At 36.5% G+C, this 20,868-nt stretch overlaps 1 protein-coding gene across 1 annotated transcript; it reads left to right on the top strand.

The window, feature by feature from the left end:
* The first annotated feature begins 6 nt into the window (after positions 1-6).
* Positions 7-20,421, top strand: vps4a (vacuolar protein sorting 4 homolog A). Its single transcript, XM_051883997.1, has 11 exons — positions 7-205; positions 4,147-4,258; positions 9,797-9,941; positions 10,032-10,093; positions 10,196-10,315; positions 12,670-12,826; positions 12,903-13,051; positions 15,906-15,987; positions 16,082-16,301; positions 16,773-16,913; positions 18,951-20,421. The coding sequence occupies exons 1-11, from the start codon at positions 185-187 to the stop codon at positions 19,050-19,052; spliced, it is 1,311 nt and encodes a 436-aa protein (XP_051739957.1). The 5' UTR covers positions 7-184; the 3' UTR covers positions 19,053-20,421.
* The last annotated feature ends 447 nt before the right edge of the window (positions 20,422-20,868 follow it).

Here is a 20,868-nt window from a genome sequence, read left to right as displayed (position 1 = left end):
TTGTTTCCGGGGGACAGAAAAGTAGTGAACACTGGAGGGTAGCAACATCCGTTTCTATGCTTACTTATACCACATTATATGAACCTTCATTAAATTAACTATTTTACTGTTATCGTTATTTAACGAGCAATTTGAATATATTATAAGTGGTAACTGCAGTGAAACCGCGGGCGCGTGAGATGAAATGACAACGTCAACTCTGCAGGTGAGTTTACATTAGCATTAGCTCAGCATCATTATTATTCAATCATATTATTAACTGAACAAATAAACAGTAATTACTGCTCGTTCATAATTCACACACGTCAGGAGCGTTGAACAGTTGTAAACATGACATCAGAAATCGGCGGAGAATATGTTAAAGGGATATAAGCAACCATATAAACAAAACCTCACTTCAGTTTATATTAATTTATAAGATGATATTGAATATAAGACTGAGCTGCATTTTGCAGTGCTGTCAAGCGAAATGTATTTGTAAGTTTACAGTGCATTAATGAATTGTTTTTTTTAGAATGGTTGATGTAGATATATTCCCAGCAGGCCTATCGATCTGTCAGTCTGTCCGTCTACAATTTAATGACAGTAAATCAAATGTACACAGTATATGTAATTGCTGAAATTAAATAAGCATTTATACAATATTTACTTAGAATTCACTCCGAGAAAAAAAAAAAAGAATAAAGAGAAAATATTTAATACCAATCTACAAAGCTGTTGTAGGATTTTGACACACTCTTGTCTATTTGAAAATGGCCAAATACTGTATAAAGGTTATACAATTTAAGTTAGAAACTGTTGTTTTACTCAATATGTACAAGGAATTCCTTTCCAAAAATTTTGAAAACAGAAACTGAGCACAATTTGCAAGGCTATTAGTTTGAGGACTAAGACAAAAAGCTGGGTGAGTATTACTCCCAATTTATTGAAAATACCTGAATATCCTTAATGTTTCTGAAATATAATAGACTTTTACTTATTTAGACAAGGGTCTGTCAGTATGGCTTCAGGAATAAATTGTTTCATTTTACCATTTTTGTGTCCAAAACCCGATTATTTTTGTCTCCGAAGAGGAACGTCTGATAAACAAAGAATGTTTAAACTGGGAGTTATTTCCCTCAATCAAAACAATTGCATAATTATACAATTGTATATTAGACCCCAAAAATTGACCCACAGGATAAAAAAAGTTATTTTTGAAATTTAACAAAAGAGCCATGCATTCTGAAAAAAGTGTATTTTTGAACTAAAAATTCAAGATCTTTTACATTATTGTTTTTGTGAATAATTAAAAATATATTTCTAATTTCAACAGAATTTGGACTGTATTCCTTTGTTTTGTTGGAAAAGAACAGCACAAATACTATCTGGGTCTTTAGCCAATAAAAATGTGTAAAATTTACCAGCTTTAACGTGTAGCCTCACAAAGAGCCTCATATCTTTGGGATTTAACTATATATATATAGTTGTGGTCAGAATTATTGGCACCCTTGATAAATATGATCAAAGATGACTGTAAAAATAAATCTGCATTGTTTATCCTTTTGATCTTTAATTCCTAAAATTAGCAAAAATCTAACCTTTCATTGAAGGAAAACAATTGAAAGTGGGGGGAAAATCACATTATGAAATAAATGTTTTTCTCCAAAACACGTTGGCCACAATTATTGGCACCCTTTTATTCAATACTTTTTGCAACCTCCTTTTGCCAAGATAACAGCTCTGAGTCTTCACCTATAATGCCTGATGAGTTTGGAGAACACCTGACAAGAGATCAGAGACCATTCCTCCATACAGAAACTCTACAGATCCTTCAGATTCACAGCTCCATGTTGGTGCTTCTTCTCTTCAGTACACTTCACTCTTTTTCTTTAGGGTTCAGGTCAGGGGACTGGGATGGCCATGGCAGAAGCTTCATTTTGTGCTCAGTGACACATTTTTGTGTTGGTTTTGATGTTTGTTTTGGATCATTGTCCTGATGGAAGATCCAACCACGGCCTATTATTGGATTTCTAGCAGAAGTGGTCAGGTTTTGATTTTTTTTATCTGTTGGTATTTGATAGAATCCATGATACCATGTATCTGAACAAGATGTCCAGGACCTCCAGCAGAAAAATAGGCCCACAACATTAAAGATCCAGCAATATATTTAACCGTGAACATGGGGTACTTTTTATCCATTTGTGCACCAAACCCATCTGGTGGGTTTGCTGCCAAAAAGCTCTTTTTTTTTTTTGGATTCATCTGACCATAGAAGCCGGTCCCGTTTGAAGTTCCAGTCTTGTCTGACAACTGAATATGCTGGAGTTTGTTTCTGGATGAGAGCAGAGAATTATTCTTGAAACCCTCCCGAACAACTTGTGCTGTTTGATCATTTTTTTAGGCTTTCTGAGACTCAAGACTCAACTAATCTCTGCAGTTCTCCAGCTGTTATCCTTGGAGAGTCTTTGGCCACTCAAACTTTCCTCCTCACCGTGCATTAGGACGATTTAGACACACGTCCTCTTCCAGGCAGATTTGTAACATCTTTTGTTGACTGGAACTTCTTAATTATTGCGCTTATAGTGGAAATGGGGATTTTCAATGCTTTAGCAATTTTTTTACAGCCACTTTCTATTTTGTGAAGCTCAACAGTCTTTTGCTGCGCATCAGAAATATATTCTTTGGTTTTACTCATTGTGATGAATTATTAAGGGAATTTGGCCTTTGTGTTTCCTCATGTTTATACTCCTGTGGAACAGGAAGTCATGGCTGGACAATTTCATGTTCATGATCACCCTGGTGAGCTAAAAAAATATTTACCAAGGGTGGCAATAATTCTGACCACAACTGTATACTAAAAGGAAAGTTGTTTCTGGACGGATAGGCACACCAGTTTTCTTTTAATATACTTATAATCTTTCTTTACAGTCAAATGAATGGAGCTGCAACCTTTCCAAAAGTCTTTCTTTAGAACTCGACTCTTGCTTCAAATATTATAGGGGACCTTTTATGCAAAATTCACTTTTATAAGGTGTCTCAACACAGATGTGTGTCCACAGTGTGTGTAAACAACCAGCCTATAATGTAAAAAAAAAACCACCCACTCCTTTTTTATAATCCCCATAAATCATACACAGTCTCTCCAAATGTGTGGTTCCAGATTTCCCCCTACTCTTTCGTAAGAGTATGGTAAAGCCCCGCCCATAACTGGTGACGATCTGCCCTATTAGCATAGACACCGCCCTGAGTGAGCCGCAACAGTCCGCCATTTTTGTTTCCTCGCTGTAGCAGCTGGAGATGTGCAATGTCTGTGCCAAAAAAACATTACAAATGGTCTGTTATTGGATGTACCAACGAACATAAGAGTCTCCATAGACTCCCAGCATCTAAGTCACAGGACACCATGGTTAAATTTCATTTATGAAGGAAATGTGCCGAAGAAAGTCGGTAAAGTGTTATATATATAAATCGTTTTACACCGGACTGCTTCACAAAAGAGGGTCAATTCAACGCTGGATTTTCACAAAAATTAACATGACGGCACATGCTAGTTGATAAGTTGAATCAACTCCACAGCAACTACATAAATTTATCCACTAACTGTTCAGAAATGTCCAGATGCATTCTGAAAAGTAACTTCTTCCTGAGTCTCTCAATCAGTGTCCGACTCCGGTTTGAACAATGTAAGGCTGAACACCGTTACTGACAATCGTTTGGCTGCGTGAGATTCTCCAGCTTTGTTGTTTTTGAGCAACCAAAGCGTGAGCTGTTAAACCTCCGCCCTATTCTGGAAAGTGGTCCGGGAGCAGCAGCTCATTTGCATTTAAAGGGACATACACAAAAGGCGTGTTTTTGCTCACACCCAAATAGGAGGAAATTTGACAAGCTATAATAAATGATCTGTGGGGTATTTTGAGCTGAAACTTCACAGACACATTCTGGGGACACCAGACTTATGGTCACTCTTGGAATTATCATAAATACGAGTTTCCTAGCTAAAAATTGCACACAAACGCCCTCCCATTTCGATGAGCTTGTAATCACGACTTCAGAAGTGGGAACGGACATCTGGTTGAGTTGGCCTGGAATGACCGTTTATAAATAATATTTTGGTCTGTCATTACACAGAGCCTTCAGTAACTCTGCATTTCTTTTCTTGCTCAGAAAGCGATTGAGCTGGTGACTAAAGCCACAGAGGAGGACAAGGCCAAGAACTATGAGGAGGCACTGAGACTCTACCAGCATGCTGTGGAGTATTTCCTGCACGCCATTAAATGTGAGTCAGCCTTATTGGTGAACTGCTGAATGTTATTCAAAATGAAATCAAAACTGACCCTGTTTACTAATACACATTCCTGATCTGTATCGTGTATTGTTAAAAGTGCAGTAAGCAATTTCTGAGAAATGCTGTTGATATTTGAAATCAACCTTCAAACAAACACACCCCTCCCTTCAATGCTTCTCCCCCCAAAATAATGAACACGTTACGCAACACAGTTGCCAGCAGCAGCAGCACACCAGCTCCAGACAAACAATGACACTCAAACTTGTCCTGTTACTATAGCTAATATTACAACACAGAAGGGGTGTAACGGTACATGTGTTCCTCCAGAACCGCAACAGTTCGGTGGATGCTGTCAGATGACAAATACAGTCAGTCACAGTCCACTCCACACTCCAATCCAGAAGGGGGCGCGCGTGGTAACGAAGAGATGATCTATGCATAGTAGTGCTGTCTCTAACGATTATTTTGGTAATCGATTGATTATTTTGATGATTAATTGAGTAATCAGATTTTTTCCTGTGGTAATAAAAATAGAAAATGCATTATGTATTATAACAAATGCCTGCAGAGGGCGCCAACAGCCTAGTGATTGTTGTTGTTACGCTGCAGATCAAATCCTTAATATTGGCAAAATGTTTACTTAATCTTTAATATTTGGCCACTTCCTTATGATGTAAATACTACAGCCACTGTAATTTCTTTGAACAAGAATATTTGGACATCAAAACATGCAAACTCAGAGTGAGGGTTTAAACTTTTATTTTGAAATCGTGTATTTAGTTTGCATATTTAGAAACACTCCTGTGTTTGCTTGGGTTTATAAGTGATTGACATTCCAAATCTGGTGAAATGGCGCACATTGCATTCCCAGATAAACGTTATAAGCAACCCAAGCAGAATATGCAGAGATGGAGTTTGTTAACCGAGCTGCTGAGACGCACTCCACGCATGTAAAACGGTGCAACATTTCGTATGAAACACAAAGCACGTCAGACATTACGCATCCCCAAATGCATGTTATTGGAAACCCAAACAAACAGCACGTGCAGAGATCGAGTTTGTGCAAAGCTTCTATGAACGGAGCCGCTCTGAGACAGAAGAAACTCGTAACCTGCACGCATGTAAATTAAAGCGTCGTGCTTCACCCTCAGCGCGTTTATTTAATGGAATCACAGCCTTTGTGATTTCACTATCGCTATGCTGTATTTTAATTTTTAATTGGTTTTAATACATCACGCAGCCGTAGCCTTTGAAACCTGTCTAATAATGCAATTCATGGATTCTTGTCCGTGGAATGCACCACTTCCAGTATTTTGCCGTTACTCAACACTGGCAAATTGTAATCGAGGATTTTTAAAAATGGAAGACTCGAACTGAATCGAGGAATTGTGACAGCCCTAATGCATAGATATGTTTATGTGTAATCTCTCAACCAGTGTTTCAACCGAGGAAAGACATCAATAAAACAGCTTGAGAATAATATCTCATGCAGCATTACATTTACCTTAGCCATTATCATTTAGTGTCCACAGCATGTTAGTTCACTAGAGAAATTAACTCTAGAGGGAGCATTTCACTAAATATATGCACTTTATTAGCTTATATATTCATTATATTTACTTTACTTCTTAGTAATGTCTTAATATATGTTTAAATAAATTTGTGACAGTTATGACAGTAATTATTATATCTAAAAATAAATAGAAACTGAATTTAATAGTTTGGCCTCTTTTGTTAACTGTAACTTTTAATATTATAGAAATGTTCAAGAAAGGGCTCCCTGTATATTGTTTACAGCATTAGCAGAGATTTTTCTGTCCTTAATAAAATATTATAATAATAATTAAGCACTGTTTAATAAAAAAATAAGAAAAAATAAGCAATTTTATGTTTAGTTTTCTCCCCCCTGCTGTACTGAACCCGTACTGAACAATGACTTCAATACTGAGGTACGTACCGAACCGTCATGTTTGTGTACCATTACACCCCTTCAGCACAGCATATCTTGGTTCTTGTTTTTCAAATATGGAGCAGAAACAAAGCCTTCTCACTCTTTAATGTTTCTCCAGCACTGGAAAGCTTTTCTAATATTAACGCGGGTCCTAAAGCTCTTGCCTGATCATAACACTTCTTTTTCCAATTATATTCTTCTGACCTTTTCTCTTTGGTAATATCTCAGTTATCTCTCCTTCTTCAGTCTTTCTACAAATGTCCCGTTTGCTCACACTCTCTCCTCCACCTTCATGAGTGGACACGCTCCCTACTGCTGATTGGCTACAGGAGTGTTTTGGTGCTCCACTATTTTCTTCTCCTATTTTACACAGCCAGAACTGTGTACAAACACAATATCTCTTTTCTGCACACGCAGAACAGACATCTAGCAAATATTCACTTAATTGTTTGTTTGGATGTTAATAATAATAATAATAATAATAATACATTTTATTTTAGGCGCCTTTCAAATCACTCAAGGTCACCATACATCAAGAAGAAATAGCAACAAGAACAATATTAAAATAATAAATAACAGTAAATAACAATGCCAATATACCATAAATAAGTAGAAAGCAACAATTACAAACATGACAGCTATAAGAATAACAAAAAACAAAAGTGCTAGACTTGAATGCACACAGTAATCATGTAGGATAAGCTATTCTGAATAGATGAGTCTTAAGTATAACTTTAAATTGAGATAACGAGTCTGAATCACGGATGTTGACTGGGAGAGAATTCCAAAGGCGTGGAGAAGCACAGCTAAAGGCCCTATGGCCCATGGTGGTTAGACGAGCAGAAGGTGTATGGAGGAGACCCAAAGAAGAAGAACGGAGAGTTCGAGAAGGAATGTAGGGCTGTAAGAGATCTGAAAGGTAAGGTGGAGAGCGGTTATGAAGAGATTTGTAAGTGAGGAGAAGAATTTTAAATTCAATCCAGAATTTGACAGAAAGCCAATGATGCTGTTGAAGTGATGGGGTAATATGTTGTATAGATGGAGTCCGGGTTATGATACGAGCAGCAGAATTCTGAATCAGTTGGAATTTATGAAGAGATTTATGTGGTAAACCAATTAAAAAAGAATTACAGTAGTCAATGCGAGAGGCGACAAGCGAGCGAACAAGAATAGCAGAACTACGCGGAGTGAGAAATGGACGGAGACAAGCAATATTACGGAGATGAAAATAACAAGACCTGGTTATATTATTAATGTGAGCTTCAAATGAAAGGGTGCTGTCAAAGATGCCCCCCAAGTTCCTAACCTGGCGGGAAGGGAAAACGGAAGAACCGTCAATGGATAAAGAAAAACTGCAGGACCTAGAGAGAATAGATTTAGTGCCAATAAGGAGTACTTCAGTCTTACTGCCATTAAGTTTGAGAAAGTTGGCAGAAAGCCAAACTTTTATTTAGTGAAAAATGGAATCAGGGTTTGTGAATACATAAAGCTGTGTATCATCAGCGTAACAGTGGAATTTAATACCGTATTTGGAGAAAATATTACCAAGTGGGAGAAGGTAAATTAGGAACAATAGGGGACCTAGGACAGAACCTTGGGGGGACACCACAGCTAATTGTACAAACTGTGTACGGTTTGAAAGGTATGAAGTGAACCAGGCGTAAGAAATACTAGTGATACCAATGGCGGACAAACGGTTCAACAGAATATTGTGTGAAATGGTGTCAAAAGCTGCACTGAAATCGAGCAAAACAAGAATGGATAAGGATCCGCCACCAGCAGCCATTAACGGATCATTAGTCACTCTCAGTAAGGCGGTTTCCGTACTTTGCTTAGGACGAAACTCTGACTGAAAACACTCATATAAGTTATTATTACTAAGGTGAGCATGGACCTGTGCTGCCACTGCTTTTTCAAGAACTTTGGAAATAAAAGAAAGATTTGAGATGGGACGGAAATTATCTAAATTGTTAGGGTCTGTGCCAGGTTTCTTAAGAATTATGGTAATAGCAGCTATTTTAAAAGATGATGGAATAATGCCGGAGCGAAGAGAGGTGTGAATAATACGAGTTAAAGAGAAGGAAAACAGGCCTTTACCAAATGAGTTGGTATAGGATCAACATGTGGAAGAATTAGATTTGTTAATGAGATTTCTTGTTCGGATGGCAAGTCAAAAGAAGAAAGAAAAGTAAGGGGAAAATCAATTGAGTCACTGTTTGGTGAACTACAGTGAGCGGTAGCCAAAGAGGCCAACTGTTGGTGGATGGTGGTTATTTTGTCATTGAAAAAAGACTCAATTAAATGTGAATAAAAATCATTTTTTGCAGCAGAAAGAGCATCTTTTATAAAGATGTACATGTTCACTATGCAACTCTTTATGCACCATAAGTCCAGTGCGCTTATAAAGACATTCCAAGCGCTGGCCTCTAGTTTTGAGCTGGCGAAGTTCAGGAGTAAACCATGGCGCAGAGTGAGTAAATGATACAGTACGAACTTTAAGAGGTGCGAAAGTGTCAAGGAGCTGCCGTAATTCAAAGTTATAAAAGGACACCAGATCCTCAGGAGAAGTGAGATGGTCAATATGTGGAAGATCAGTAATTGCAGCAGTAAAAACTGAAGGGTTGATCTTTTTTATATTCCGAAATGTCATCAAGCGTTGTTGTTTAGATTTAGAGAGTGTAACATTAGCATTAAAAGAAAGCAATTTATGATCAGATATGGATATTGTAGCTGCAGTACAGTTCATGAGTGTAACACCTGAACAACAGACAAAGTCCAGAGTGTGACCTTTAGAGTGGGTTGGAAAGTCCACATATTGCTGGAGACCAAAACTGTCCAGGCAAGAAATGAAATCTCTTGTGAGTGGGTTACTGACATTGTCCACATGAATGTTAAAATCACCCAGTAGAATAATATTAGGTGATAAGGTACCACAGAAAGGTTAAAAATGCAGAAAATTCATCTAAAAAGGTATTACTGTATTTCGGTGCCATGCCTCAACCAAGCAGAAGTTGAAAAACGTACTATCATCGATGATGTTGCTGATGAGGAGACCCTTGTTGGATAGTGAACGAATGTTGAGAAGTCCAACTTTGAGCTCATTTCCACCCAGCGAAGAGCTATATTGATTTCAGTTTTCTTACTGCACCTTTAATCAGTGCACAATATTTGGGGAAAAAAAAGTTTCAAATGTTGAGTCTCCGCTTCTGAAATAACTTTTTCAGCGGATGTCTCCCGGGTTTCATAGGCTACTGTAATGTTAAATAGCAGATGATGAGAGATTTGAAACCATACGGAAAAAGTGGAAAGTGGATGCCGCCGTTGTTTCGAGAGTCCTGCAAATCCACTGCAAACTCATATCAAAAAGGCTTGTGAGGGGCATTTCATGCTAATTTAAAAGTCATAAACCCTCATAAGTGACTGAAAGGAAATAGTTTAAGTGTTTTAATGAAAGGATCAAAATGTAATGACATTTTCTCAAGATTCTAAATGTGTAAATATAACATTTATGAAAGATTTCAAGAGATAAAAAGGCTTCTTTGATATCAAGAGGCACTTGTGATACTTTTGTGTCTCAGATGAAGCACACAGTGACAAGGCAAAGGAAAGCATACGTGGGAAGTGTATGCAGTATCTGGACAGAGCCGAGAAACTCAAGGACTACTTGAAAAACAAGGACAAACAGGGCAAGAAACCAGTGAAGGAAACACAAGGCAATGACAAGTATGCTTTCATTTATTATTTGTTCTGCTGGATGTTGTTGATGAATCGAGGATAGTGCATCGCTCACACTGATACTGTGTGTGTGTGCAGAAGTGACAGTGACAGTGAGGGAGAAAATCCAGAGAAAAAGAAACTCCAGGAGCATCTGATGGGTGAGTCTGTATGTCTTGTATGTTTCATCTGTGTTGATGCAAAACAATATGCTACTGCTGTTTTGTTAATGATCATAATGATGATCATGTTGATGTTTTCAGGTGCGATTGTGATGGAGAAGCCCAATGTGAGGTGGAGTGATGTGGCCGGACTGGAAGGGGCAAAAGAAGCCCTGAAGGAAGCTGTCATTCTACCCATCAAATTTCCACATCTGTTCACAGGTCAGCCTGTGTCCTAGAAATCAATTATGTAGCGTTCACATGTTTTTTATTAGGAGAGACCGGGGATGATTATAAACACACTGCTGTCTTTTTTGTATCACTTTTTTTTTCAGTTTAAATCAGAGGTCTTCAACCCTGCTCATGGGGATCCACTGTCCTGCTAAGTTTAAATCCAACCTGCTTCAGCACACCTGCTTGTGATTTTTCAATCCTGAGGAGCTTGATTAGCTATTTCCGGTGTGTTTGAGTAGGGTTGGAGCTGAACTCTGCTGGACAGTGGCACTGAAATGCCCACTTCCATACTATATAGTAGGTGAAAAACAGCACGTGAATTTAGTAGTATGTCCGAATTCATAGTTTCACAAAACAGTAGGTGAAAAGCACCCGATGATCTACTACTTCCGGTGAGATTCTGAAGTGCACATTCAATGGACACTTTACTATCCCATGAGGCCACAGGAGAGGATTTGTGAATGGCAGTGAAGCGATGCAACTGACAATGATAACGTGGTGGATGTAGTGCGTCCGAATTTCTTTCATACACGCATTCATACTATATAGAACATCTTTTTTTAATTGTCGCGAAGTAAGTTTTAAATCAAATGTAGTACCTAGGCTGGGAATTGACACAAATTTCACGATTCGATTTCTAATTACAAGCTTGCGATTCGATTCAGATTCAATTAAATTCAATATCAGTTATTTTGGATATATATCTGATACAGTGCATGGCAAATTTACTACATTACTATAATATTGATGTTTAAAACTAACTGATTTGATTACAACTTACTCAAGGAAGTTTTTATAATCATAAAGTTATAATACTAACTTTATAATTACATAATCATATTTCTACTCCAATTTGTTTTTTTGTTTTTAATATAAACATTTAAATGGTGACTGTCATAACAACTTGACAAATGTATTTATTTAAACATGCATTAAATATTGAAGAACATTAAAAATTATAATTAATATGTAATATTGTGCATACATTTAGCAAAATTCTCCTCTCTAGAGTTCATTTTTCTAGCCGACCAACGAGTTTATGGTCACTGAATATGGTTTTTCTGAGGTAAATGTGACGTTACGTGACATATTGTTTACAAGCTGTTTTATTGATGTCTTTCTGCGGTTGAAACACTGATTACACGAGACATGATACAGATTTCGGTAAGTTGTACTGTATCTTTTAACATACCTTCAGATGTTCATCCATGTTTATTTAGTGTTAACTGGTATTAAAGCGGAGGAGAGGATCAGTTCACCTGCGCTTCTCTTGAACTGAGGCGCTACAGCGATCTGTCACACCACATTAAACAGCGCCAAAACGGTATTTATTTTTTTAATTTCATAATAAAATTGACATAATTTGAATTCCAAGAGTTTGTTTCATATCAAAAGTAACAAAGCACAAAGATTATTGCGTTTATTCATCAACTGAAAACAGGATAGACTAATCGATTCTTGGGATTTAAGAATCGATATCGGTTCGTAAAAATGAGAATCGATTAAAATCGAGAAATCTATATATTTTATATATATTTATATATATATATATATATATATATATATATATTTTACCCAGCCTTACCTACTATACAGTATGCAATTTCAGATGCAGCATGTGTCCCCAGGAGCAGGGTTGAAGACCTCTGGTTATTTAAATGGTTCTGTTGGAACACATATGTACACTACCATTCAAATGTTTGGGGTCAGTAAGATTTTTTTTAAAGACATGAATTCTTTTATTAAGCAAGGATGAAGGATGACAGTGAAGACCTGTAAAAGCTGTTCTTTTTAAATTTCTATTCATCAGAGCATCCTGAAAAATGTTTTTATCATGGTTTCCAAAAAATATTAAGCAGCACAGATGTTTTCAAGTGTGACAATAATAAGAAATGCTTATTGAGCACCAAATCAGTATTAATATAATTTCTGAAGGATCATGTGATACTGAAGAATGGAGTAATAGCTACTAAAAATGCAGCTTTGCGTCACAGGACTAAATATAATTTGCATAAATTACACATTAAATTACGTAACCTGTTTTTACTGTATTTTTCAAATAAATGCAGACATGATGAGCATAAGAGACTTCTTTCCTTTCAAAAACATGGAACAATCTGACCAACTCCAAACATAGTGTATGTTTCTTATACCAAAAGATGGCAGAAAGATTTGTAAGTAATCTGTGTTATAAATTAATATGTAAAAAAAAAAAAAAAAAAAAAAAAAAAAAATGACCTTGATATCCCCTAACATTTTTAAGCTCATTATTTTAATGATTTAAGATGCTGTTTATTTAAATTATTTTAAAGACCACAATCTGTGTATACATTGTGATGTAGGCAAGCGCACTCCATGGAGGGGCATTCTTCTGTTTGGACCCCCCGGCACAGGAAAGTCTTATCTGGCCAAAGCTGTCGCCACTGAGGCCAATAACTCCACCTTCTTCTCTGTGTCTTCCTCTGATCTCATGTCTAAGTGGCTCGGCGAGAGTGAAAAGTGAGTTTCAGTCTTTGCTACACTAAAAGTCTGCGTGAGGTACAAGACTCTTTGAATGATTTATTTCGTTTTACAGACTGGTGAAGAATCTGTTTGATCTGGCTCGCCAGCATAAGCCGTCCATCATCTTCATAGATGAGGTGGATTCTCTCTGTGGATCCAGAAATGAGAATGAAAGTGAAGCTGCTCGGAGGATCAAGACTGAGTTTCTGGTGCAGATGCAGGGTGAGAAACACTCAGTTTGTGAGCTGTGAAAAATGATCCAGCAGATCCAGTGGTCAAGCAGCTCTGTTGCTTTAGCAGTTGTCATTTCAGTCATGGGCTATGACATGACTTATGTCATGTCTCTGGATCTATTTTTCTACTATTTAATATATTTTAAAATCTACTTCAGCTACTTAAAAAAACATTAAAAATGCATTGCATACAGACATTACAAATTTTCAGTGTCTGAATTTAAATTCATGTTTAAAGTAAAATGGCAAGATTAGTTAAAGGAGTACCCCAAGCTTTATTCGCCCTCAAGCCATCCTAGGTGTATATGACTTTCTTCTTTCTGATGAACACAATCAGAGTTATATTAATAAATATCCTGACGCATCCGAGCTTTATAATGGCAGTGAACGGGACCAACGAGTATGAGCTGAAGAAAGTGCATCCATCCACATCCATCCATCATAAACTTACTCCACAAGTTTGAGACTGCTCTGGGGAGTTAATAAAGTTCTTCTGAAGTGAAGCGATGCGTTTGTGTAAAGAAAATATCCATATTTAACAAGTTATGAAGTAAAATATCTAGCTTGCCGCCAGACTTCCCTATTCAACTTACAGAAAAAGTGTAACTGACACGTTGCCAGTTTACACTTTCTTCGCAAGTTGAATACGGAAGGCGGTCTGGCGGAAGCTAGATATTTTACTTCATAACTTGTTAAATACGGATTTTTTTTTTTTTACGCAAACGCATCACTTCACTTCAGAAGGCCTTTATTAACCCCCCAGAGCCATGTGGAGTAAGTTTATGATGGATGGATGTGGATGGATGCACTTTCTTCAGCTCATGCTCGTTTGTCTCGTTCACTGCCATTATAAAGCTCAGATGCTTCAGGATATTTATTAATATAATGCCAATTGTGTTCATCAGAAAGATGAAAGTCATATACACCTAGGATGGCTTGAGGGTGACTTTTTTTCATTTGAAAGTAAACTAATCCTTTAAGGTTGTTTATTGGCACAACCCCAAGAAAACCTGATATTAATATTTGTTCACACAGTATTCATGGTATTTGTCAAAAATACATTCTACCTTGAAAAATTGCATGTGTCAAGAAAATATGTTATTACTTGGTTACACCACTTGACATTTTTAGAGTCATTCAATTAAAACTTGAAAATAGTTTAAAAGTTTTTCAAAAACATGAAAAGACAACATGAAAGATTACATTTTTTTACACTCCTATTGATTCATGTCAGTTTTGAAGCGGTACATAAAGATTTTTTTTTTTTTTTTTAAATAATTTTTAAAGTTTAAATAGTTTCTAGCAGAAGCGGTCAGGTTTTGGTTTTTTATCTCTTGGTATCTGATAGAATCCATGATACCATGTATCTGAACAAGATGTCCAGGACCTCCAGCAGAAAAATAGGCCCACAACATTAAAAATCCAGCAGTATATTTAACCGTGGACATGGGGTACTTTTTATCCATTTGTGCACCAAACCCATCTGGTGGGTTTGCTGCCAAAAAGCTCTTTTTTTTTTTTTAGTTTCATCTGACCATAGAAGCTAGTCCCATTTGAAGTTCCAGTCTTGTCTGACAACTGAATATGCTGGAGTTTGTTTCTGGATGAGAGCAGAGTATGTTTCTTCAAACCCTCCCGAACAACTTGTGGGGATGTAGGTGCTGTTTGATCTTTTTTTTAGGCTTTCTGAGACTCAAGACTCAACTAATCTCTGCAGTTCTCCAGCTGTTATCCTTGGAGAGTCTTTGTCCACTCAAACTTTCCTCCTCACTGCGCATTAGGATGATTTAGACACACGTCCTCTTCCAGGCAGATTTGTAACATCTTTAGTTGATTGGAACTTCTTAATTATCACCCTGATAGTGGAAATGGGGATTTTCAATGCTTTAACTATTTTCTTACAGCCACTTTCTATTTTGTGAAGCTCCACAATCTTTTGCTGCACATCAGAACTACATTCTTTGGTTTTACTCATTGTGATGAATTATTAAGGGAATTTGGCCTTTGTGTTTCCTCATGTTTTTACTCCTGTGGAACAGGAAGTCATGGCTGGACAATTTCATGTTCATGATCACCCTGGTGAGCTAAAAAAAATTTAAATATGAATGGGAATATACTTCAGAGATATTTTACTCATAAAAAAATCTAGGGGTGCCAATAATTGTGGCCAACGTGTTTTGGAGAAAAACATTTATTTCATAATGTGATTTTCCCCCACTTTCAATTCTTTTCCTTCAATGAAAGGTTAGATTTGTGCTAATTTTATGAATTAAAGATCAAAAGGATAAACAAGGCAGATTTATTTTTACAGTCATCTTTGATCATATTTACCAAGGGTGCCAATAATTTCAGTGGAGTTAATACTGGTTATTATAACTTTATATGTTCTTATAAATTTCATATAATGATATATTTAACTAAAATTTCTCATGAATTTTAAAATGTGTGTGTGTGTGTGTGTGTATATATATATATATATATATATATATATATATATATATATATATATATATAATATAATATTGCATCACAATGGTTTTGCTGTAGTTCTTGTAAATTTTACAATTTCATTTTTTTTTAATTAATAAAAAAGGGGGTAAATGTAGTAATAAAATAGTAAAACACGGTACACTCGTTAATGGGAAGTGACTGATCAGATACAGTATGGTTTTAGATGAAAAATATTAAGTTATGACTGTTTTATAAGCTCACAAATTTCACTGGGTCAGAACTGACCCGGGAATACGTATACAGTTGTATACAGTTTTTTTTTAATATATATGCTACAAACTCATCCGTGTCTTGAGATAGTTTAATGGTTTGCTGGCATCTCTCTTTGGCAGGTGTTGGTAATAGCAGTGATGGGATATTAGTTCTCGGTGCTACTAACATTCCCTGGGTCCTTGATGCTGCTATTCGCAGGAGGTCAGTGTGATGAATGCTTTGGTTTAAAACATGATCTTTATTTTTATATTCAAATTCTTTAATCTGCATGTTGTAAAATACTCCCTGTGTGCAGGTTTGAGAAGCGCATCTACATCCCACTCCCAGAGGAGCCTGCGAGATCGGCCATGTTCCGCTTACATCTAGGTAACACTCCTCACAGTCTGACAGAGGCAGACCTACGTCAGTTGGCCCGCAAAACAGATGGATATTCTGGAGCCGATATAAGCGTCATAGTACGAGATGCTCTCATGCAGCCTGTCAGGAAAGTGCAGTCCGCCACGCACTTTAAAAAGGTAACAACAGTTATCAGTGGTTTCATCAAGCGCATCAGTTATGAAACTAATCTGTTTCCTTTGTAAGCAGTTCTGCAGAAGGCAAGTTATTATTCTACTTAATTCAAATCAGTGTTGATTCAATTCTGTTCAGTAACTGTCAATGTTGCAAAGTTCATTTATAAAACAACTTCAAAGGCAGCTCTACAGAAGTCATTATCATTCAGTTCAAAATAATTAAACTGATTCATTGACAAGAACTGATGCAAAAAAAATCAGTTTTGTAAATCAGAGATGACTTTCTATTGCGTATCTGGTTTGAGACAGCTAATGAATTAATAACATGCAGTTCTCTGCATTATTACATAGATTAGAGGGAAAATGGCTAACTAAAAGACATAAGTGTGTGGCTTTGAAATGAAATTTTTAATTATAGTTCTAGAACATTGAGTTTGATGTTTTTTAGGGTATTTTGCTCTCATTGCTCATCAGGTGCGAGGGCCATCTCGCAGTAACAGTTCTGTGATGGTGGATGATCTCCTGACCCCATGTTCTCCTGGTGACCCTGATGCCATAGAGATGACCTGGATGGATGTACCAAGTGACAAACTACTAGAGCCCATAGTGTGCATGGTGAGATCAGTTACTTCTTTTCACTTATAAAACGGTTAGTTCCTGTCCTTGATTCTGATTGGTCAATAGCTGTGTTTTATTCACTATAAAACGCGGCTATGACCGCTTCACCCAACGGTTCTGTGTATCACTACACAACACCCTTAGCAATCACTCTTAGCAACGTAAACTGTCTGTTCTCAGTTGATATTGTTCATTACTGTATTATGTAGAAGAGTATTGTGAGAAAGAGATCGAGTGAACGAGTTTAATACCTGCATTCAGATTTAGCATTTTCCTTCAGGTCAGTCCTATGTTCATAATAAAAAATCTGTTTAAATGTCCAATGTATTACCTTGTCCTTTTAACAGTTAAGGGGTTTTCCCATGACTGACAGCGCTAGTCAAAGCATTTGTCAGTTGCGTCTTGTTCCGTGTTCACAACAATTCAGTCTTTTCAATGTAAAAGTATTTGCTACTGACTGACACACTCATAAAGACAGTCTTTGCCACCATCTGATGGCGTAATAATGTAACTTCTGTTGCTGTTCACAGTCAGGGACTACGTACGACTCTGCAGCTCGTGTTGATGAGCTTGATGGCATTGAAGCGACCGTTATCCAAATGATTTAAATGGTTTTTATTTCTGTAAAAGTAAAACGACAGTGGAGGCGTAATGTAAATGTAGCGATGGCATATTCTATGCTAATTTCACCCTCACACTTTGTCATGGCGATATCATGACAGCTTTTAACCTCAACAAGAAATCTCGTCACATTTTAATCTCGCGAGATCTCATGGCACTAGATCTCGTCACACCCCTAATGTCTAGCTATCAGTTTGGCTAAGTCTAGTCCACTTAGCACATATGCCCCCAGTTTCACAGACAAGGCTTAAGCTAGTCCTAGACTAAAATGCATGTTTGAGCTGTCTGAACTCTCTATATCAGTGCCATTGTTTTTTCTCAAGATGCACACCAGTAATTTGTATTTTTTTTCTAGGGTACATTTATAAAAGATACTTAAATGCCCTAATTGAACTAAGGCCTAATCCTGGATTAGTCTAAACCCTGTCTGTGAAACCGGGCCTACAAGTACTAATTATTTCACATTTATATAACCATAGAAATAGGATAGAAGTGGATAGAAAATATTTCTGCTCATGGATACTTGCTCTGGATATGAACTCTAAATATCTTTCAAAGACAACCTTTACCTCGACTTTGTTTCTCGGCCTGCTGGTAAAAACAGCCAGACAACATGCATCAGACAGTCAGTGAAAGGACGCCAAGATGATCTCTGACTACGAGTGTGCGATACGTATTTTTTACAATAGTATCTTAATTGTTGTTTTTTTTTAATGATGTTGAAGCTGACATTATCGAGTATGCCACTCGCTTTGCAAAAAACAAAACCATGCCTGACTGCATGAAATTCAAAACACCTGATCACTAGGTTTTCTCAGAGGAGAGCTATGGTAGAAATGTGTCTATCTTGAACATAAGAATTATCAGCTATTAAGGGTAAATCAGCATACTCTGGCACATTGGAGGAGCATCTGAATTGGGTTTCCACAGTTTTTCCTTAACAGGTTGTAGAGATCTCTGATATGAGAACACAAGGACGTGATTCCATCAAAGATACGCAAAGTTCAACTTGAATAAAGTTAAATTGCATTTGCAATATTTATATTTTTTATAGTTTTCATATGATTTTATATAATCTTATTGATTGGTTTGTATACACACAATATTGCTGTTATTACTGTATTATGTTTAATAGAGTATCTTGTCAGTTTAAACCATAAACGCATACTGTCCACTCAAGTGGACATCTGGAAATATTTTTAAAAAATTGCTTTTCAAATCTTGTTTTTTATGCCCTAAGAGAAATAAACACAAATAGGAAAAAAATCCTGACTGAGGTTATTATAATTCATGCATGAAAGGAATAAGATGGCAAATATATTGCTAATTTTTGTTAATGACAAAAAAAAAAATATATACACACATGTGCTGTTGTGTAACCGAGTTTGTTTGCGTGTATGTGTTTGTTTGTAGTCTGACATGCTGCGCTCGTTGGCCACCACACGCCCCACCGTCAACACAGAGGACCTGCTGAAGGTGAAGAAGTTCACAGAGGATTTTGGACAGGAGGGCTGAACCACAACACACTTTCAATTCAAACATCGATTCATATGTAGCTGTCCCAACTCAACCAGGACTTTCTACTCTAAACTAACCCGCAGCAGTGAACAGCAGGAGCATGTGATCTAATCAACATCTCTAATCGCCCAGCACTACAGAACATCAGATTCATCCGTTTAATGTTAATCGATAGAAAAGACCGGAGCATGAAGCTTGCTTGTTTTGTTTACATTTACATGATCAAATTTGTTGAAGTGTTCATTTTATGAAATTGTTTTGCCTGTCTGCCCTTTATTCCGAACGAGCTATCAACATTACAATGAGTATTTATTTTAATTTATTCGCAATACTTTTGATTGTTTCGAGCGCTCCTCTAGTGATGGATCATTTTGAGCTTTATGAGTATCTATTGTGTCCAGCTCAGTATTTCAGCACTCTACTTTCTGAACGTGGTCTGGGTGAATCTCACGAAAACATGCCTGGGTCATGTTTCACCCCAGAATCCAAAGGAAAGAAATTTTGGAAGAATATGAAGCCTATTATTTATGCTGATGATGATCTCTATATAAAGAAATTTAGATTTTCTTCATAAAAAGTGTCACAATGGGGGGAAAATAAATCTTAATATTACTAAAATAGGCTTGATTTTCTTTTAAATAAAGAAAATCAAGCCTATTTTACAACTATTCAGATTGTTTCTCTTTTGATTCGGGTGAAATATGCCCTGGCCGTGTATTCTGTCAAGCTCACTATCAACATTTCACTTATTTAAAGCAGATGTGTTCAAATAATGAAGTGTGTTATAGACATAGCTGTCATTCATTCTGAAGAATACCACGCTGACCTGAACTGATAAAAAATTACTTTTAAAACAATTTGTGCAACTGTATTTACTTCAGCCAATCCAATCTGCTTAAAATGGATAACCTTGCCTTCTAACAATAGTTGTTACATTAACAATTTTGATTTAATCAAAGGATAATTTTCTCTGAATATGCGGTGTATGTTTTCAGACAAAAGCTGAGTTTTCATTTGAGAAAACAATGGAGAATGCTGTGAAGTAAATATGCAAGAATTAAAGGGTTTGTTCACCCAAAAATGAAAATTCTGTTCTAAACCCATAAGACTTTGGTGAATCTTCTAAACACAAATTAAGATATTTTAATGAGAGATTTCTATCCCTTCTAATGAAAGTCCAGGTAACTAGTATTCCAAAAAGGTTATAAAGGTGTCGTAAAACGAATCCATATGAATCAAGCGGTTTAATCCAAGTCTTGTGAAGAGATATGATTGATGTATATGATGAGCAGATTTAATTTTATTCCTGATGAAGGTCTGACAGTTGAAACGTTGAGTTGTTAATAAATGTTTTTGGAGCTGTAAACTCTGTGTGCGGACATTACTCTTTTATTTACATATACACGCATACGTAGAGTACATTACATTTGGTAAACAGGAAGCTTGTGTGTGTAATGAAAACCAATGAGGTTTGTGCTAGTGTGTGATGCACACACAAGCTTATCTGTGTGTGTGACACTCATTTTTTTTTTATATGTAAATAAAAGCTTAAATTTGTGATCGTATCTTCATATAATGCCGTTTTACAATGCCTTAATCTTTTTGGATCTTTTAAGTTTTGGTTACCTGGACTTGAAATGGAATGAGTCTTCTCAGATTTCATTAAAATATCTTGTTTTGTGTTTCTAAGATGAACGAAAATCATGAGTACATGACAGAATTTTTTAGTTTGGGGTGAAATATACCTTTAAATGCGGTGTACCTATGCAGGTATTGATTTTATGTGGCAACCAATTTTAATATTTCACAAAAT

This window comes from Ctenopharyngodon idella, chromosome 24 (genome assembly GCF_019924925.1).
Source record: "Ctenopharyngodon idella isolate HZGC_01 chromosome 24, HZGC01, whole genome shotgun sequence".
In the NCBI taxonomy this organism is placed as follows: Eukaryota; Metazoa; Chordata; class Actinopteri; order Cypriniformes; family Xenocyprididae; genus Ctenopharyngodon; species Ctenopharyngodon idella.
Note: the sequence above shows the minus strand (reverse complement) of the source record. Positions and strands in the feature narration are given on the sequence as shown.